This window comes from Mycteria americana, chromosome 2 (assembly GCF_035582795.1).
Source record: "Mycteria americana isolate JAX WOST 10 ecotype Jacksonville Zoo and Gardens chromosome 2, USCA_MyAme_1.0, whole genome shotgun sequence".
NCBI lineage: Eukaryota > Metazoa > Chordata > Aves > Ciconiiformes > Ciconiidae > Mycteria > Mycteria americana.
The window spans coordinates 122,333,441-122,352,600 of NC_134366.1; the positions used below are offsets into that span (position 1 = coordinate 122,333,441).

At 44.1% G+C, this 19,160-nt stretch overlaps 1 protein-coding gene across 1 annotated transcript; it reads left to right on the top strand.

Annotated features, from left to right (window-relative positions):
* Positions 1–5,433: 5,433 nt before the first annotated feature.
* Positions 5,434–18,106, top strand: ENOSF1 (enolase superfamily member 1). The gene is given in 15 exon segments (XM_075495457.1): positions 5,434–5,536; positions 5,634–5,723; positions 5,726–5,748; positions 6,136–6,213; positions 8,711–8,737; positions 9,744–9,816; positions 10,026–10,064; positions 10,521–10,592; positions 11,599–11,608; positions 12,116–12,203; positions 13,112–13,126; positions 13,305–13,359; positions 13,362–13,450; positions 14,071–14,110; positions 17,913–18,106. Coding segments are annotated over 15 exon segments (996 nt in total).
* Positions 18,107–19,160: the final 1,054 nt, after the last annotated feature.

A 19,160-nucleotide genomic window follows, 5' to 3' on the forward strand; every position in this document is an offset into this window, starting at 1 on the left:
TGTGAAGATGCTGTAGATGTTTGTATTTGTGCCAACTTTTCCCTCAACACGCAAGACTTCACTGAGAGCTACGCAGTCATGTTGGGTTTAAACCACAGGAGCACTCACTTAAGATAAGCAGGGCCTTGCAAACAGGAGACTCAAATTCTCACACCTTGCTAAGGAAATTAGGACTAAATTTGAATAACTGATTTGGGCACCATAAGCTAAAGTCCAGAATTGTGAGTCATCCAATAGCTATTGTCACGTGCAGTAGGTACTCGGACTCTTACGTGTGCAAATACCTGTAAGTGCAGGTGCCTTCACAGCAGCCCATCTTGCTCCTACCTCAGCCCGATCCTAGTGCAGGAGCAAGACAGCCACTGACCTTCCAGGCACTGCAGGAGGCTGGCAGTCAGTGCATCATGTGCATCTCTGGCAGACACCTTTTCAAGACAGGGTGGGAAGAGATGGTAGATGGGAATGGGGTGGTTGTATCTATTTTTGATATAATGGCCTGGTATAATAATCCTGGGTTGCTGCTGTATCTTACACTGGAAGTTGTTAGGTGTGAGAGGTTGTTAAGAGGATGCTAGTGGGGAGCAGAACCCACTGCAGGACTTCACCCACAGCCGCAGGCTTACGCATTCGCTCAAGGGCCAGGTTCCTTTTTTTCTCTGCACTCTTCCCTACTGATACTTACAGGGAGAGTGTTAGCTGGAGAAACACCAACAGCTTCCCTGCTTCTCCCTTGGCATAAGGGAGGGAAAGGAAGAGAGCGAGACAGAAGGATGGAGGTGAGCAGCTGAGGTACTAACTTCTGCAGTCCTTCACAGGGCAGAGGGAAGCAGGTTGAGGGGTGCGGCATAGCAGGTGTCATCTGTTCTCTGTCCTATCTTGAAAAGGAGGTAGAAACGCAGGGAAACTGAGGAGCATTTGTTCCCGTGTGTGCAGTGGAAACGGAGCAAGGCGAATGCCAAGTGCTGCTTCTGTTCTCTGTGGTGGTTCTGGTCAGCTCACCCTGACTGGTTCCTAGCAGGGCCCCTTCATATTAGTTGGGGAGTCCCAAGCATCGTTCTGCTCTCATTTGTAAGAGTAAACCTTGATCGTCTCTTAGGAAAAACAAATGATACAGAGAGCCTAACCAGAGAGATACTGGTCCCTGGATCCCAAATTGACAGGGATGCTTGCCTCTGGAGCTCAGCCCCAGAGTGATGGCATTTCAGACACTGGCAAGTAGCTTAGCATTTCTTTCCTAGTGGATGTAGGATTTTCTGTTCGGTTTCCCTCCTCTCCGTGTGGGTACGGCGTGCCTAGGAACTTAACAGAGTTCAGGCATTACCCATGGGACCCATGTTCTTTACAGGTCCTACTCTGAGCTTATTTTCCTTGTTAGTTCTGCATGCAAACATGTGCTTCTTGTAGGTAGCACATTGGGGTGTTTTTTTTAGCATTCTCTTTTAAAGGCATATTTTTTGTCAAATTGTAATAACCACTGTTGTTGGGGGATCAAAGTATTTATAGCACTGTGTACTTCTACAGAACATTGTCCATCTCTTAGTATTTCATGTACTTTAAGTGAGTAGAAACAAGTGTTGGCTATCGTGTCGCTTTTGATTTGTTCTTCTTAAATGAGAGAGGACAGTTACCTAGTTAAACTCAGCAGGGTCTGAGGAACAGACTGGAAATTTAAAAGGGAAACCTGAATACAAGCACTCTTGATGAATCAGTCACGTACCAACACTGAAGCCAACTGCTGTGAAAGCATTCCTTTTTTTATCAAAAAGCTACTCCCAGTAGGAGCACTTCACTCCTCTCCTTTGTGCCCTGCTGCTAGGTTATTGAGTCTCTAGCTGAGGCTACTGATAAGTACATACTGGGAAATGGATAGATCTGTGCATCTTACATTTGGCCCTGAAAATCCATCCCATGCGTGCTAACAACTCACTTTTTTCCTGGACCTCAACAGGTGCCAACTGCTGCATTCGCTATTCATTCAATACCCCTGCATTTATTCCATTTGGGGCAGCCTTCCAGGGGCTCTGTGGCTGCTGGTCCTTCTCTCAGCTTCAGTATTTGGAAGTGCCAGGGTTGTATTTGCTGGGTAAGGAAGCGTTTCTGCTCTTTCAAAAACATAAAGGGATAATCTCAGTTCAGCATGACTCCTGTGATAAAAGGGCTACAAATAAGGAGAACATCTAATCATTTGACTGCTTCATCATGAAAACAGTGAGGATGGCTCCCTGCTCCTCCAGCAAATGTGGAATACGCCACTCACGGAGATGCTCGAGGTGTGTTGTCAAACTATGAACAACGGTGCTAGATGGCAGCCCCTGTTCAGTCCTGGCAAGGAGGCCAAGTCTGTGGTTCTGTCCTTCTGCGGAGTTCCCAAGAAAAGGCAAGAGTGTTGGCTCACATGTCTAAGAGTGAAAGCTGGCACCTAGATGACTTGCATCCCTTACATCCTCTACCCACCTTCCTCTCCTCTCAGTTCTAGCCTAAGAGCTTGCTCTTCACCACAGCTGACCAGCTTTTATTTCTCCATCATGTGGCTGTGCAGTAATAGCATGAACACATATGAGCATTCACAGAATTAAAGATTAGAAGCCTTTAGCAGCCTTATGTACCATCTTTTTTTTTTTTTCTTTTTAAAATGGAAGGTGCCTGGCAAATTGAGCAGCCTTATTAGAGCAAGGTCAGACCCATATCACTTTCACTGGAGTTTTGATTTTGTTCTATATTACCCTTGTCACTTCTGGAATGGCTCTGTCTTTCAAACTGGCTTATGACTAGCATAAATGTATATTCTTTCCTTTGTGCCAAAAGACCGCAAGTACAATAGAAAAAGTTTCCATATTTACATTTTAGTTTAGTGTTATTTGTTAAGGTGACTGCATCAAAATCTGTGCATTTAATCTTCTTGCCACCTTCATCAAAGGACTACCATTTGCAAGGGGAGATTTTTTTTCCATATGAAACTGAAGTTCAAGCAATAGCTTCAGTGGGTTTAAGGTTATAATAAGTAGATCATTAATAGGCTAAATATAATCTCTGGCGCCGCTGTCATTAGAACGGCCCCAGCCTTTTCAGACTGCTACTAAGTGTTTTGAAGAGCAAGTGTGTGTATACTTAGCAATAGATATGCCCCCTGAGTTCCACTGATCATTGAGGTCAGAAGGAATGACCCTCTCTGCAGCCTGGGGATGACAAATGGCATTCAGGAAGACAGTGGGATACACATCCACTTCGACAGGCCAGCCTGCCTTCTGCAAATGCTCTTGGTTTATTGACAAAATAGCACAACCCTCATTTGTTCTTTGTCCCAAGACAGACACCGTTATGCCAGGCAACAGGCAGAAATCTACTGATACGCAGCATCTCTCTTCGGGGTTTCCAAGGCATCTGCCATCTTACTCAACAACCCTTATTACCTAATATGTAGCATTTGTCACTCTCAAACACTTCACAAACGAGATCACTTTCATTATCTCTGGATGGCAAATTAAGGCAACGGGAGAAGAGGTATTTTGACTCATCCAGGATCAAGCTGAAGACCGTGACTGAGCAGCAGCCAGAATCTAACGTTTGGTCTACTGGGAATTTCCTTTCAGATTGGCAGCTTTTAGCATCACCTACCAACCTCACCTACCAACCTCGACTCCTGGTCTTGAGCTTGGAGAGGTGATTTCCTAAGAAAAGCCTGCAGTAATTTCCCATTATGCCCCACAATGGACACCTGAGCTACTCCAAAAAAATGGAAAAATCTGGGTAAAGCCTGCAGGCCCCATGCAGCACTCTGGCTGCCGGTGCATCAATCATTATGTACAGACAGTGTGGAGCTTGAGCTGGGACACCCTGCCAGCCCCTGGCATGCTCAACCTGGGGCTAGCCCAGGTGGCCCTGGGGTGCAGCTAGCCACCACACAGACAGCCCCAATGTGGGTAAGTGCTTGACCTCGACCTCTGAGGATGGCAGGGACGGTCAGCGGCATCCCCCTTCCCAGCTCACTGGGCTGCCGCATCTCGTACACCACGGTACGCACGGCCAGGCAGGCAGAAGGCTTTTGTTGGGCAAAGCAGTTTGTTACGACAGGACACGGCTGTGATGGTGTTCCACGAGCAGTGCCCAGCAAGCACATGTGCAAGTTCCTCTGTGGTTTTCGTTGTTCCCTTCTCGTACCAGATGTAACTTCCATATGTAATTGGTTTGCAGCAGTGCTTTAGAGCACCTTTCTAGTGCCCGCTCAGCCAGTCAGGGCCCTAGACCATAGCATGAGTAATTCCTTCTTTGCCACTCAAGTGCGGTGTTTCACTGACACTGCTCAATATGTCAAAACCCTCTAAGCAATCAGCTGAACACCCACAAAATCTGTGACTTGATGATAACATGCCTTTTCCTCCTTCAATCCACCTTTGCAATTGTTTCATACAGAAACGTCTACATTTTTTTTAAAATCACTTAGCAATCTGGCAAGTACATACTCAGTTATTTTAAGCTTCTTTAAGGATAAACCATTCTCTTTAGTCAGCCTAAGATTGGAGCCTGTGTATCACCTGGTCTGTTATAATATAAGATGCTGAACACCTTTCTGTCGTCATGAGTGAAACGTGCTTGGTACAACCTGCCTAGATACATAAATGACCTCAGCCACTGTAGTACACGATTCATCATATCCAAGGAAAGTGGGACGGGATGTTCTTCCCACGGTGCAGGTAGGAACAGCAGAGGAACTGAGATACAGGCAAGTAAAGTCTCTTAGCCAGAATCACACAAAAAGGTTCTTACAAAACTGAAGTTCAGAAACTGCTTTCTCAGATCTCAAGCAAATACCCTGGACAGGGGAGACCTCACAGAATTGCACTCATGGTCTCATATTTCTTAAGACTCTCTTTATTCCATGCTGCTAAAGAAAATGATGGTTGGCACGAGGCTTCATACTGTGTCTGTCCTTTCTCTGACACTCCGCAGTTTGCTAGACAATTTGTGTGTGGTTTACCCTAACAAAAACCCTCGCTGGGAATATATGTTGATGTTGAGTAGTGGTATGTGGGACTGGAAAAAAACAGAATTCAGCCTCAGCCCTGAGTCTTGGGGACTTGAAAGAGCTGGACCACAACTGCCATTGTCTCACTGCCAGAAACAGAATGCCTTATGAGGAAATGAGAGCTTGAACGTGAGTGCCAGTACCAAAACAACTCTGGGAGATGCAGCAGTTGCTTTAAAGGGATGGTATGTAAAGGCTCTCTCATTTATGGAAACGCTGTTCTCCTCAGAGGACATGTGATCTGATGGCCTCTGTCTCTTCAACTGTTCTGGGCTGTTGGTCTAGGGTGGCTGTTTTCTTCCTCTATGGAGTGGGAGGTGATACAGGAGCAACTTTTCATGTTGAAAGCCCTTTGTAATTATTACTTTTTTTGAGGAAGGGATCAGCATCTGGAAACAGGCAAGTATAAGATGAAACATGGCCATGCAACTAAATTGACAGTGGCCACCCAGATCTGCGTGCAAAGTGAATGGTTCCATGCTGATACTTCAAATTCACAGACTGTCGGAAAAGGTTACTTCTCGAAGTATCAGCTGAGGAAAGGGCCCACAGTCATTCTGTTACAGGCATTTGGCTGTAATAAGGCAGTAAATTCTGCTATGCTTTGCAGTCATATGTGTTGTCAAGGCTTTCTTTATTCATGTGGTCAATAGAGACATGGGAGAAATTGTCAACAACTTTGGAGGCTTCTACAGAGAGCTCCCAGTGACAGGCAACTCTGCTGGGTAAGGCATATTGGGGGTGCTGCTGTGAAAAGGATAGTAACAAACATGTAAGTTGTGCATTTTCACAAAATATTTCCATTTTTATTCTTGGAAATTGGGAACATATCTGGTGCTAAGGCATGCCAGTGTGAAAGTGACCACTCAGAGGGTTCCAGCTGGGTATTTGATGCGAGTCGCACATTTCAGCATCTACTTCTTTTTTAATTTTTAACCAATATAGATTCCTCCTTTTTTCCAGTACCAGTGACTTTTCCCCTTGCTGTGTTATCAACAGTGCTGTCTTCTAATCTCTGGCGAACAAAATATCATTTAACAGAAACTGAGACATTGGTGAGTATCAAACCACTGTGGATGACGCTGGTGGATGCACGTTTATTTGCTCAACAGATCGGACCAGAGCAGGGTGCTGTGCACTTGGCCATAGCTGCTGTCCTGAATGCTCTGTGGGCCAAGCGAGAGGGAAAGGTAATGCTCATGGGATCTCAATATAAGAACGCTCATTAATTCAGAGAGATTCCCTGCTCCTGGTTGCCCTCATTTGCACATCTGGTCTTGATTTTGCAGTAATTTATACATATGTTTAGCTTTAAAATATCAAATAAAGTACAGGCATTGCCGAGATCTTGAAGACTCTGCACATGCTTAATTTTTGCAGGATGGAAAATTATAGCAACTGCACAGTGCTTAGTGGTGGAATTGGTCAGAACATTTCAGAGTCATTTTGTTGGAGCTCTGGCATTTCTGAAAGAAAAGATTTTTGCCTAGCCCTGCTTATCAGATGTTTCTCTGTATGCCCTTCTCTTGATTTCATCTTTCTTACTTGGACATTTTAATCTGAGATTTTAATCTTTCAGCCACTTCCCTACTGAATGTGCTGTTGATCTGGGAGCCAGATCTCGTACACTTAGCATGTTACTGGATATTAAAAATAACCTATTTAGGCAGTGATGTGAGCAGCCATAAAGGCAGTGTGGTTAGAAGGGGAAATTACTGAACAAAAGATATTCTCTGCTCAAAAATACTGACAGAGAAAGGGCTGCCAGCCTGGAACTGCAAGCCTGGGGACTAGCCCTGTGAACCATAAAAAAACATCCTTGAAAAGTGCAGCTGGCCTCTTTGAAGTGCCGCCGGCGTACCTAGAAACCAGAGACATCCACAGATACCACCGATAAGCACAAAACAAGGGACTGTAACGGCAATTTATCATCTGAGAAGGTGGAAAACAGTCTGAAAAAATAAAATTGCTCTGAAGGAACAGAAAACAGCATCATCTGTTGGCTGTACAGGTGAAAAACAAAAATTAACAGCATCTATTGGCTGCTCAATGTCCTACTCCCTCTTATGTCTCTGTGATATAAAAAGGACTTAATTTTTATCCAAAATGGAGCCTCTCTCTTTCTGAGAACTTCCCGGCTGAATCCCACACGAACTTTCTATGAGCTCTTGGGCTCTCCCCAGGGACGACTGGCTGAAACAGACTCTGGGACGTGGATCATTTTGGAAGTGGGACTCTGCCTGTTGTCTTACTGGCTCGGTCTGTCCTCCCCTCTTTTGGGGATGGTTGGGTCCTCGGCTGGGACTGGTTTGTTCCTCCCTTTTGGGATGGTTTGGCTCCTTCTGAAATCTAATTTGTTTCATATCGATATTATATATGTTCAAATAAGTAATCTATCATAAATATATCTGCTGTTGTATTGTTGATAAGTTTGCTTCACTAACGATAACCTGTAGTAATCTATAATAGTATATAGTAATCTAGTACTATAGTAATAGTAGTATATGAGTACTTGGTTGGTGCTGTTATTGGTTGTACTACAATACTGATTGATGCTATTATTGATTGATACCATACCATTGATTGATACTATATTATTGATTGCTGATAGGAATTTGTAATAGCTTGATATATTTTAATTCATATTCGCTTTATTAATCATAGGTATGTTTGCTAGCGGTGACTTTTCTGGTATTTGTGGTAATCTGTAATAAAACAGAGAAATTTAGAGGATGAAGCCCACGTATCCTTGTGTATTACGGAACCCTACCAACCCACGGTTGCAATACCTGTAGGCCAGGTAACCCTTTAGGTCATGACAGGCAGAAATTGGCCTTTGCTCTGTGAGCTTAAAGCCTTTGGTATGGTGGAGTCCTAGTCCAGAACTAGCACTTCAGACCACTGCAGGAGGACAAATAATACCTGGTACAATGTTGCTGTGGCCATATCCTGACAGGCGCAGTTGGACATGCTCGCTGTTTGCAGGCTTTCTGACTTCAGAGGAGAGAAAGAGCAAAAGCTGTAGCTAGCACTGGCTGGAGTCGCTGCTGCGGACGCTCATGTACCCTGTGGCTCGGGACATGCCACCGCACTGCCCTGACTGTAGGGCTTGCAGGGGAGACTTGGCTTGAGTCCCACTGGCTCAGGTCTGCCAGCATCCACTCTTTTCTTCACTTCTGCTCTGTTGGATTGAGCCTTCACGTATCATTGCTTGCAAAAGCAATCAGCAACCTTCAGCTTGCCAAAGTCCAAGAGCATAATACAGCCCCGAAAAGAGGCTCATCAAAAAAATTCTCAGAGAGACATCTTATATGCCGAAAGGGTAGTTTGTATGATGATGATTTCCAGCAAGGGAGGGGGCCGGAGGGAAGGTCACCATGTCAGATAGCTGGTATGAGGCGCTTTTTTTCTTTTCCTTTTTTAATAATCACCCCACCAATATTGCTTCCACAATGAAACCAGGTTAAGAAAGATGCTCAATCCTTAATGATTTTCAGGCGAAAGTGTCAACTGTTCTTGCTTGGGGTTGAGAACCAGATTGCTTTGGTGTCAGTAATTAATTCTGTGTGCCAAATGTAAACATGCTTGCACTTCGTGACGCTTCCTCGTAAAGAAAAAAGCATCTGCGTGTTCTCTCTTTCATGGCATCCATGTGGTTCCAGTTATTTAAGTTGTTTTGTTTTCTAGTTTCTGTGGAAGTTACTAGTCGACGTGGTAAGGAAATCCTGTTATATTTCCAGTCTAAAGGCAACTGGGCCCTATTGTTTCTAACTGTATTAGAAGAGCACATGTTTTAGTTGGTGTCCAAACTAAAACGGTCTTACAGCTCATTTCAGAGAGAAGCTGTTTCCCTGGCGGTGGGTGTTACTTTCTGCTCGGAGATGTCCTTCCCTCCCAACACGCCCTCTTCATGTGTCTGCCCTCACGCAGAGATGCAGACTAGCCCTTCTTCTGGGGAAGCTGTACAGCTTGTCTTGTCCGGCTCCAGCGTCACAGCTGGCAGTGGGAACTGATGTCCGCTGCTAATAGGAAGCTGCCTACTTAAAGACTGTGCTTTAATCTGCAGGTCTTTCTTTATGATTTGGCCAAGGAGCTGCTTTTCTTTAAGTCTGGATAACTGGGGGGTTGTTCTAATTTTTGTAATTGCTGGGGGCTTTTTCCCAAAAATAACTCCTTACTGAAAACTAAAAACCCAGTAATTGAACTGTACGTGCTACCACTGTCTGCTAGCAAATGCTTGGGCCTAGTGTGTGGATCCGTTTGCTGAACTGATCGGTCATTTGCGGGGAATTCTGTTCAGTTTTAAGATCTAAAAGAGCCTGTTCTAAAAGAACCTGGGTTTTTTGACCTGAGAGCAAGAGGTGTGACAACAGGGGTGCTTCTCTGAGTTAAGCTGACAGCTGGAAAGTGTGACTTGGCTTTCCTGTTTCATTTTCACTCCTGCTTGGATAGAGTTTAAAAGGAAGCTGAAAAGGGCTTATTATCAACTACTCACAGCCATGAAGTTAGGCACACACACGTCTGACAGTGCAACACAGGCTGATGAGGTGGCTGGGGGGCAAGGTTTAGAATATCTGCTGTCTCAAGTCCCTGCTTGCTTAAGAGACACAGGGGAAAGATTGACAGCCATTCCTCAAGTGACTAGCATTACTTAATCTTTTTTTCATCGCACTGTTTTATTATGCTATGCTTTTTGTTTTATATGTCATCCTTGAATCAGGATGCCAAACAATTGCCTTTCTCCATGGATTTCAGATATACTACTGATGTGCTAACAGATGAAGAAGCTTACGGTAAGTCATCTTTCCTTCAAAGCTGGAATTTGGTACACTCCTTCTTCCTAATCCTTGAGTTGCCTCATCAGTTTTGGTGGGAGTATCTCAGGAGTACACCACCAGCCTGTGAGACTAAGGTTGGAAGAACAACTGTAATGATGAAATCTGAAGGGTGAGGAGAAGTTGTTCTTCAGTATTATTTGATATTTATGCTTCTTCCCCTCCAGAAATACTCCAAAATGGCCTGCTTGGGAAAAAGGAAAGGGGTGAGCTTAAACAGATCTGTACCTGATGAAACCCATTACTCTGCATCTCTTAGAGAACTGGTAGGGGACTGTGAGATGAAGCATGTTGTTTGCTAGCATCTTCTCATGTGTCCCAGGAGTGCGAAGTTAGCCATCTGGTTTGTGCTACGTTGGTGACTTTTTGCCATATAAATCTTTGTGTTGGGTTAGCAAGGAGATTGTGCTGTTCTCTGCTTCTTCCAAGGATTTATCTGATTTGCAGTTCTCTTGCAAAGAGATAGCTAGGGAGAAGAGGGCCTATTCAGCAAAATTGATCTATTTGATTAAAATTATGGGTTTCAAGGAAAAAAGAAATCAAAACACCTCCACTCCTTCAGTTTCCTCAAAGGACAGTCTTTGAAGGACTATTTAACAAAATAAATAATCCTCTGCTGACTAAAACATAGCCTGACTTGAAACTGTCCTCATCTGCTTCAGAAGAGCAAATGTTGAAGTATGGATATCTGGCTTATACAAGATCCTGTGTCTGGCTGGGCTACTCCGACAGCAGTTAAACCAGGTTTGAATGTTCAGTCTTATAATAGTAAGATTTTAAATGTTGTGTGAAGTGGGGAAATGCTAACCGATGATGATCATTTCTCACTGTTTGCTTCTAAACAATTAGAAGTTTTGCTGGGTGCAGTAAAAATGTAACATTGTGTTGCATACACTTTGGGAGGTAAAAAGCAGGCCCAATGCCATTTAAGTAATTTTCCCAGTAAGGCAGAGTGTTACAGTCCTGTCTACGATCAAGGATATACCCAAGGACTATGAGTATTGAGAACAAGGTATTAAGGTAGAAATGGAAGTCTCTTTATGTTGGTATATTGTGTATAACAGCGAGTTTACATGGGTGCAGCTGTGTTTAAGCAAGGAGCTTATGCACATAGGGATACTCAGGAAAGTGATATGAATTAACCAAAAGTGTGATCATTAAGAGCATTCATGAAAACACCTAAAATCTGTGCTTGGATAGCTATGTTCAGAAGCACAGTGCCCTTAACCTGCAGTAACTTCATAGATGAGAAATGAGAATGTCTCCTTCACAGACAATATGAACCTCAAAAGTTTTATAATTGCTGGTTTCTTCTAGAACTTCTGGTTGCCTTGGCTTTGAGGGATACTCTGAAACTGTCGGCAGCAGAGAGCCCTTAGCTTCCTTCATAAAGCAGCATCCTTCTTGCCAGAGAGAGTTGCATGTGCTTGGCTTTCTGTGAAACGTTGTGAAAGCTTTGGACAGTTTATTGGTGTCAGATTTAGTTAATACAGCTAGGATTTATCTTCTGGGACATATACACCTTGGTATATCTAGAAACAGTGTGGCCAAATCATGGGATGTTCATACCCAGATTAGAAAAATTAATCATATGTTACAGTTAGCTGGGTTGAGGAGTTTGGTTCAGCTGGATGTCGTTCATGTATCTGATCTCATTTTCTGATGGTTTTCTGCTACCTCCTGGGAAGAAATAAAAAGCTTATTCTTATTCTGAAAATGTGTAAATTAATATTATTCTAGATGCAGCGTGGTAGAGTTATTTGGAGATGTATAATTGAGGTAACTTTACTTGTAGTTATGCACATAGGCCTTGAGAGAAAGCTGGACAATGTATAGTAAACACTTGTACTGAGTGTTATTCTTATGTGTTTTATGTTTTGAACAGATGGACTAGACCTAGTCTAACTCTTCCAGGTCTATTATATGGGCAGCGATGACTTTGCTTCTGTATCTCTCTCAGACACTTCCCCCTTCTACTACTGCATAATGCTGCATTGCAGGAAAACAGTAATGGTATGGTAAAGCTGAGGGCTGATCACAAATGAAGATAAACGTGTTTCCATTGATTTATGAAAAAATATTGCTGTTTTATTTTCAGAGTAGGATGACGCTTACTCACAAGGGAAGAGAAGTAATAAGAAAGTTCTTTCTGTAAGACAGTGATGCTGAAATTGTAAATTCTAGTTTATGGATTCCAGTTTACTGCTGCATTAATCATTCAGAAGTGATCTATATCTTGTTCCAAATATGCATCTAGGTTCAAAGTAAAGGTGGGTGCAGATCTGCAGGATGATATTTGCAGATGCAGATTTATATGAGAAATGATTTGCCCAGACAAAATAATGGTGAATATTACTTTTTTCTACTATACTATGTTATTTTCTATTTAAAACCACTGGATGAAATATCTCTCATTATATACATTTCTTGACAAATATTTTCTTCTTCCTTCTTCAAATCCTGAATAATGATGGCAACAAATGTTGATATATATATCAACAAAGGGCAGTATTGGACATGACCAAAGTAGATGTATTACTACGAATTTTATCCTGTATTTCTGTGCCAGAACTTCCATTCAAGTCTGCAGGGGAATCCCGCTTCCAGGATTGCCTTCTATAAGATTTAAAGTGCCTTTTATATCCAGGGATGCTTCCAGAGGAAAGCCTGTTAATATTTTTTCACCCATGTTTGGCCAAAACTAAACTGGAAAAGAAGTTTTTCAAACTAAAATATTTGAACGAAAAGGAATAATTAGATGGAAGTCACACATTTTGATTTGGAAATGTTACTCTCTTGACTGCTATGGGCTGGATTCTTTGCCCCATGTGTTCCCTGACACACCACAGCTGCCAGCCTACTCTGGGTGCCACAGTGCAGCACGGGCCTTTCATGGGATGCCATGTATCACGAAATGCCAAGTCAGGAACTCTGTGAATACAGGATGGCAAAGACCTGAAGAGCCTGCAGAGGAACTGTGCTGTCATTTTCAGATAGTTCACTTTTTGTAGGGAGAAAAATTCTCCCTTCTGTGGGAGAGAAGTGCTGCTTGAGAAACTCATCTTATTTAAACTACTGCATTTTTTTGTCAAGAAGCTTTTCTGCTGAATATTTCAGGCAGCCATGTCCATGTTTTAGGATGCTTTACTCAAGTATATGCTGCCAAGTTACACTCATTCCCACAGAATACTCTGCTCTACTTCCTACAGCTCCTGATCTGCTTGGTTCAAACCTAGTCTGGATATTGCTACAGTCATTGCAACTCAGTGTAAGTGTGGCCAAAAGTACAATATGGACAGAATGGCAATTCCAGCTTTTCATTTCCTTTCCATTTCCTGAATTTCTACCACTTCATATCAGTTTTGCAGCTCTTTTTATGAGAGTTTGAGAGAAAAAAGTCAATAGAATCCTTCAGTGTATTTGATTCTTATTTTCCTTATCCCCAGGTGCTGGATACAAACCAACAATGGGAAATAAAGGAAGCAATAGAGTGGGTCACTAACCAGCTGAGTTTAAACCCTTGCGGATTAAGGAGCCAACTTTTCCAGATGAGGATATGCATGTCCAGATGGGACATGCAACCATTCCAAAGGTTGGAGAGTTAATTCTTTTATTTCAATAATAATACAGTGACTCCAGTCAGTACTGTAGTGTAATGTTGATACTGTTCCTTCACATATTCAGAGTTCAGGTTGAACTAGTTATTCAGAATACTATTAAATGTATTTGCTACAGGACCTCGACGCACATTCTGCACCTGTATTCCCTTAAGTTTAAAGAAATAGTTTGTTTCTAAAAAAAATACGTAAAAGGACTGTAATGCCTGCATGAGGAAGGCAGCCAACATTTAGTATGAAATGTGAATGAACTTTTTTTAAAAATGTGTGGTTTCCAGTGAAATTGGAAATTCAGTTCAGAATTTGTGGTCCACACACACTATACTTAGCAGCACTGTTAAAACCCCAGATGTATAATATGTGCATTTCTTTACTGCTTCGCACACCCTGCTATATAATTCTTTACAATGCCTGTGGAGCAGAGAAAGCAGAAAAAAATCAATAAAAAGTTTTATAACGTGTGTTACATTTTCTATAAAATGAGTAGAAAACAATATGCTGAATCAACTGTTATTCCATCCTTTATGCTACTGAGTAACTCCGTTGGGAATTAAAAACCAGAAGCAAGGCTTGAATGTTTATTATTTCCTTGCAGGCCTTAGCACCGCTAGGAATTGGTGTGGCAACCAGAGAACATGTAAGAATATGTATATGTGTTTTGGGCTTTTCCCTAATTACTATCTGTTTAATGCAACTACGGCATAACCTTTGGAGCTGGTGCCAAAACTCCTTTGCTTTTCTCACTAAAGTTAAATACTACAGCTGAAAATTACTTGGTATCTATTTCAGCTATTCCCTGCCAAGGTTGCCTCCCCTCACCTTATCTCCCTGGCTCATTCTTCCCACACATGATTTCTGTGAACAACCTGGAAATATTTGATTTTTTAATTATTATTATGAGAGTAACTGCTAAAATTTCATATTCTCACAGCAGTGAGAAATATGAAAGAATGCATCCGTGATCATTATTGCACATATGAAAGGTAGAGAAGCAAGGCACAAAGAGTGAGTCCATGCTGCTCCGTGGAGCACACTGCAGCTCCGTGAGACAGCTGGGATAACATCTGTGCAGAACAACGTAGGCTGGACAATGCAGTCTGTAGAGAGCTGCAGGGCTGCTGAAGCTGATACGCCCCGTAGCCCAAGGGTGATTATCACAGCTCCCATTTTGCTCTGTGGGTTTGGTGCTTAAGCGAGTGTTTTGCTCAGCACAGCAGCGCATGTGTAGACATGACCTTGCTGTGGCTGTATGGGGTGTTTTTTAGAGTGGAGAGGTTCCTGGCTGCTCTTCTTGTATCAACTCTATTTGCGCTGCACTAACTCAGCTGTAAAGATCAAAATCCCAGGAAATCATGCTGTTAGCAAGCTGTAGTTCACCCTCTCGGTGGCACCAGGGGCACTGTCAGGAGCGCAGGGAGGGCTGGGGAGCCAGGAGCCGATAGTATGGCTGTCAGGGCAGGTCTGGGGGTGGCAGCCAGGGTCAACCGAGAAGGTTGCCAGACGAGGTCATGGTGAGGAGACAGCTCTGAGGGCAGAGTCTGGCCCAGTGACAGGGACCAGGGTGAGACACAGCCCAGTGACTGCCAGCCTGTCCATGGTGATGAAGTCAGACCCAGGTCGAGCTGGGCCGCCAGCCTGCAGTTCAGCGTCCGGACCAGTGAGGTTCCATGGCTTGGCACAGCTGCAATGTGACGGGAGATGGTGACACCTGGGGGTAGCCCAGGCAGGGCCTGGGGGCCATGACCTGAGCTGAGATGGGTGCGGAGGGCAGGCTTGAGGCGGGGAGGCTCTGGGGAAGCTGGACAGGGCCAGCAAGGCCACTCCTGCCTTCAGTGCCCTGACGGCAGCTCCCCCCCAGAAGGATGTGTCCTCCCACCCAACAGAGGTCTGGGATCAGATGGGACTTGCTGAAGAGTGATTTAATTGCTGTGGGGTGTAGGGAGCATTTCAGGGGACACAGAGCCAGGGCAGGGACAGGGAAATGGGAAAGGGACATGGTGGGGGTGGTTGGAGCCAGGTGGGGGGCTCAAGCAGACCCTGAGTAGCCTCAGAGGCTTGGCAGGCTTATGGGGGGAGAGTCACGAAGGTGGGATTCTCAGATGGCCCCTGAAGAGCCCCGAAGCCCCCCTGCGAGGGGTACACCCAGAAGCTTGGGTTTAGGCAGAGGCCAGTGCTGTGGGAGGGCCAGAGCCCAGAGCCAGGCCAGGTTTGTAGGGCAAGGCCTTGCGCAGCCACGGGCCTGACTCTGCGGTGCTGGCTTAGGGCTTGAGACAGCTTGAGATAACTGGCAGGGTGCCACAGGGGCCAGCTGGTCCCAGGGGACCCGGAGCTGCGGGGGGTCCCCGTGGAGGCAGCAGGGCAGAGGCCTCCCAGGCAGGCCCGTCCCACCTCCAGTCAGGAGCAGGGTTGGCGGGGGGCAGTGGGGTAGCCCTAGCCCCATGCACTGGGCACCTCCCTGGGGACAAGGACGGGGATGGGCTGAGGCCAGGCCAGGCCAGGCCAGCAGTGTGCGAGTGGGGTTCGGGATCAGGTCCGGTGAGGGGAACCAAGGTCAGACATGGCCCAGGGTGTGTCCGGGCAAGGCAATGGCGGAGCAGGGCCATGGTCACAAGGCCAGGCCAGGGTGTTGGTCCATGGCCAGACATGTCCACAGCTGTACCACACCTGGAAGCAGGTACACCTGCAATGCAGCCCAGGCAGAAACCAGGGCCTATGGGCAGAGTGTGGGCCCCAGGTGAGGCTGGTCAGGGTGAGGCCTGTCAGTGCACTCAGTGCCCTGTCTGGCCTTAGGAGGAATTTGGCCAGTATATATGCAGCTATTTTATAAGGTTGAAACCTTTCCTTCCCCCCAAGGAAACTCATTGCTAGCATTAGTAGTAAGTCACTGCCATTAGTAGTAAGTCAAGCTATATTTAAATACTTTTCACCTGAAGAGTAATGCACATGAAATATTTTTAATGAGTCCAAAGACCAGAACTAATTCCTGGATATATCATGAATAGTGAGGTGTCAATAGACAGGCTGGTACCTTTTAGAATACCAGTCTCCAACCTAAAGTAAATTGTTTTTTCTTGCACCCATCTTTTTGCCAAGTCTTGACACCAAATCTACAGAGCCAAACAATGTGAATTAACAAATTCTCAGTTCTCTGCAGCAACTGGAGACAACAGGAACTGCATTAGCATAGTTTCTCTGCTGCCAGTTTCTCATGCCAAGCGCTTCTATCAACATATTTGATTGTGCTTCTCGCTCTCAGCTGTTGTCTACCAGTAGATAGGACACTTAATTTGGGGAGGGGGGTGTTTTATAATGAACATCTATTAGGATGGGTTTGAATTACCCATTAGTATAGCCTTGCTTTACAAAGTAAAGGACAGTCCTGAATGACTGGCTTTCCTCAATGGTTTGTATAACCTTCTTCTTCTTTTCACCATAACATCTGAGAACCACATAAGCATTTAATGTATTTATCCACAGAATTCCCCTGTGAATAAGGGGAGTACTATTATCTGTACTGCAAACACGGGAAATTAATGTGAGGCCTGAACTGACTGAACAACTTAGCCAAGCTCCAGACAGAAAATCTGTAGCACAGCTAGCAATTGAATCCTGACTCTTATCCAAGCATATCTTGTCTACAAGGCCATCTCTCATCTGGCTGGACGGGCCTCCAGAGGAAGGAATGACTTCCTACAGCAGACTCACTGCTATATTAACTTTAGCTGTCTCAATGGGAATAGCTGCTCATTCACATAGGCAAGCACATCCCAAAGCTGTGCAGTCCTGAGCATGCTTAAGTGGGGCTAAGACAGTCCAGTCCCCAGTGTACCCCGGGTCCCTGCCTGGGGACACGGCTGGGTGATCAGAGGCAGGTGAGCTGGATCCTACAGGAGCCTAAATCGTAAAAAGATTTTGAGGCAGTCTGTGAGGCAATTATGTGGCAGAGCTGCCCGATCAGTTCGTGTGAGCATTACATAATGGTTTCACTACAAACTCGGCCGCCTTTGTGCAGGTTAAGCCCCTGTCCTTGTCCTGGAATGGAAGAGCCGTTTTCACTTGGCATTTTTGCTTCACTTTCACTTATGCAGTTCAACATCCAGATAAGGGGCAGCAAATTCCAAACTCCTTCCAGTACGACTATGTCCTTTGGCACGCAATGATTTTTTTTCAGTGTACCTCAGTTCATTGGGTCTGGCGTAGTGCTCTTAATGTTACAAGTATAAGCTGATTATTTTTAATATTGGCAACATCCTTGAATTTCACTTCATCCAAATTCTCATGTGATCTCTCATTTAAATGGAGTAATTAAAATAATTTGGATTTATTGAGATACACAGGAAGGACAGTGTACAAATGTTTTGATATGAGTTGCCAGCAGCTCTTGTAATATGTTAATTTGGGAGACTTCAGGTCTTAACTTTTTATTTTTTCCCTTACACTGCCACAACAGAGTGATATTTAAACAGCTTCTACAAGCTAAGGCCTTGAGTTATCTCCAAATTGACAGCTGCAGGCTGGGAAGTGTGAATGAAAACTTGTCTGTGTTGCTGATGGCCAAAAAGTTCCAGAGTAAGGCTCTGCAAAATGCAGCAGGAATGAGAAAATCTTTCTCTCCCCACCCTCCAAGCTAGTCTGATTAGTTTCTTCAGCTGTCATGCTTGTGATTTCTGAGCATAAGCTTGCATGCACGGCTGTAATTTTCTTCATTTCATGTCATGCTATAGGATTGCACCAAAGGACTTTTGATGTCTTGGTATTGGGCACTGGTATTTGCAACATATCGTAACACATCAGAAATAATGTGGGTTACAAAAGCTTGTCTAAGAAGGTAGAACATAAAGGGAGTTGGTATTTGAGCAAAGTGGTAAGAAATTTGCTATCTCCAAGTTGATTGAATTGCCCTTGGAAAGTGGGGAAATGATATAAGGATGTATTCGGAGGAGGAATGACAGAAGAGAGGAAACTCTTCAAGGCCAAACTGTGAGGCAGAATGAATGTAGCAGTCAGCAGGGCAAATGGCAAGGACTCAGAAATGCTACGGATATGCAGAGCTGGTAAGGAACTGACTTCTAATGCCACCTTACAGCTCTTTAAGTCATCAGCTGGGGAGTGCAAGGGACAGGGAGCTGCTGGGACAGCTTATTCATCACGAAGTAAGTCCAGGAATGCCCTCTTCTCTCAGTAGGCCTATGGGTTCCTTTCATAGCTTCCCAAAAGGATCTAACGATGTCCCGTGTTTTGTCTAAAATACTGCTCTGAATATAGCCTGCAGCCATACTAGTCATCTTTGCAGCAGTGAACAGTCTTCATATTCTGCAAATCAAAATTCCCTGAGTACCTCCTGGTTAAGTCTCGATATTCAAATACTTTGAATATTCATATTTTTTGCTTGAAATCATAGAAGTCTCATACCTATTAATTTAAAATATGTGTATTTTCACTTTTATTCACATTAAAGTCTGCTGTGTAAAGTCTGCTTTTTACATCTTTCTGATCTTTTGAGCAGCATAAGCCTTCTTGGAATTCAAGGTACAAGCTTCATTTCAACAACTGCTATTGGTAGTAAATTGTGCTGATAAAGGGGAACAGTGAAGTTGTAGTTAATTCCTATACTGAAAAGCAGTAGCTCTTCCAGAGCTATATATATTGGTCTGTTTAAGCATGCTAAGTATGTCCATACACCTA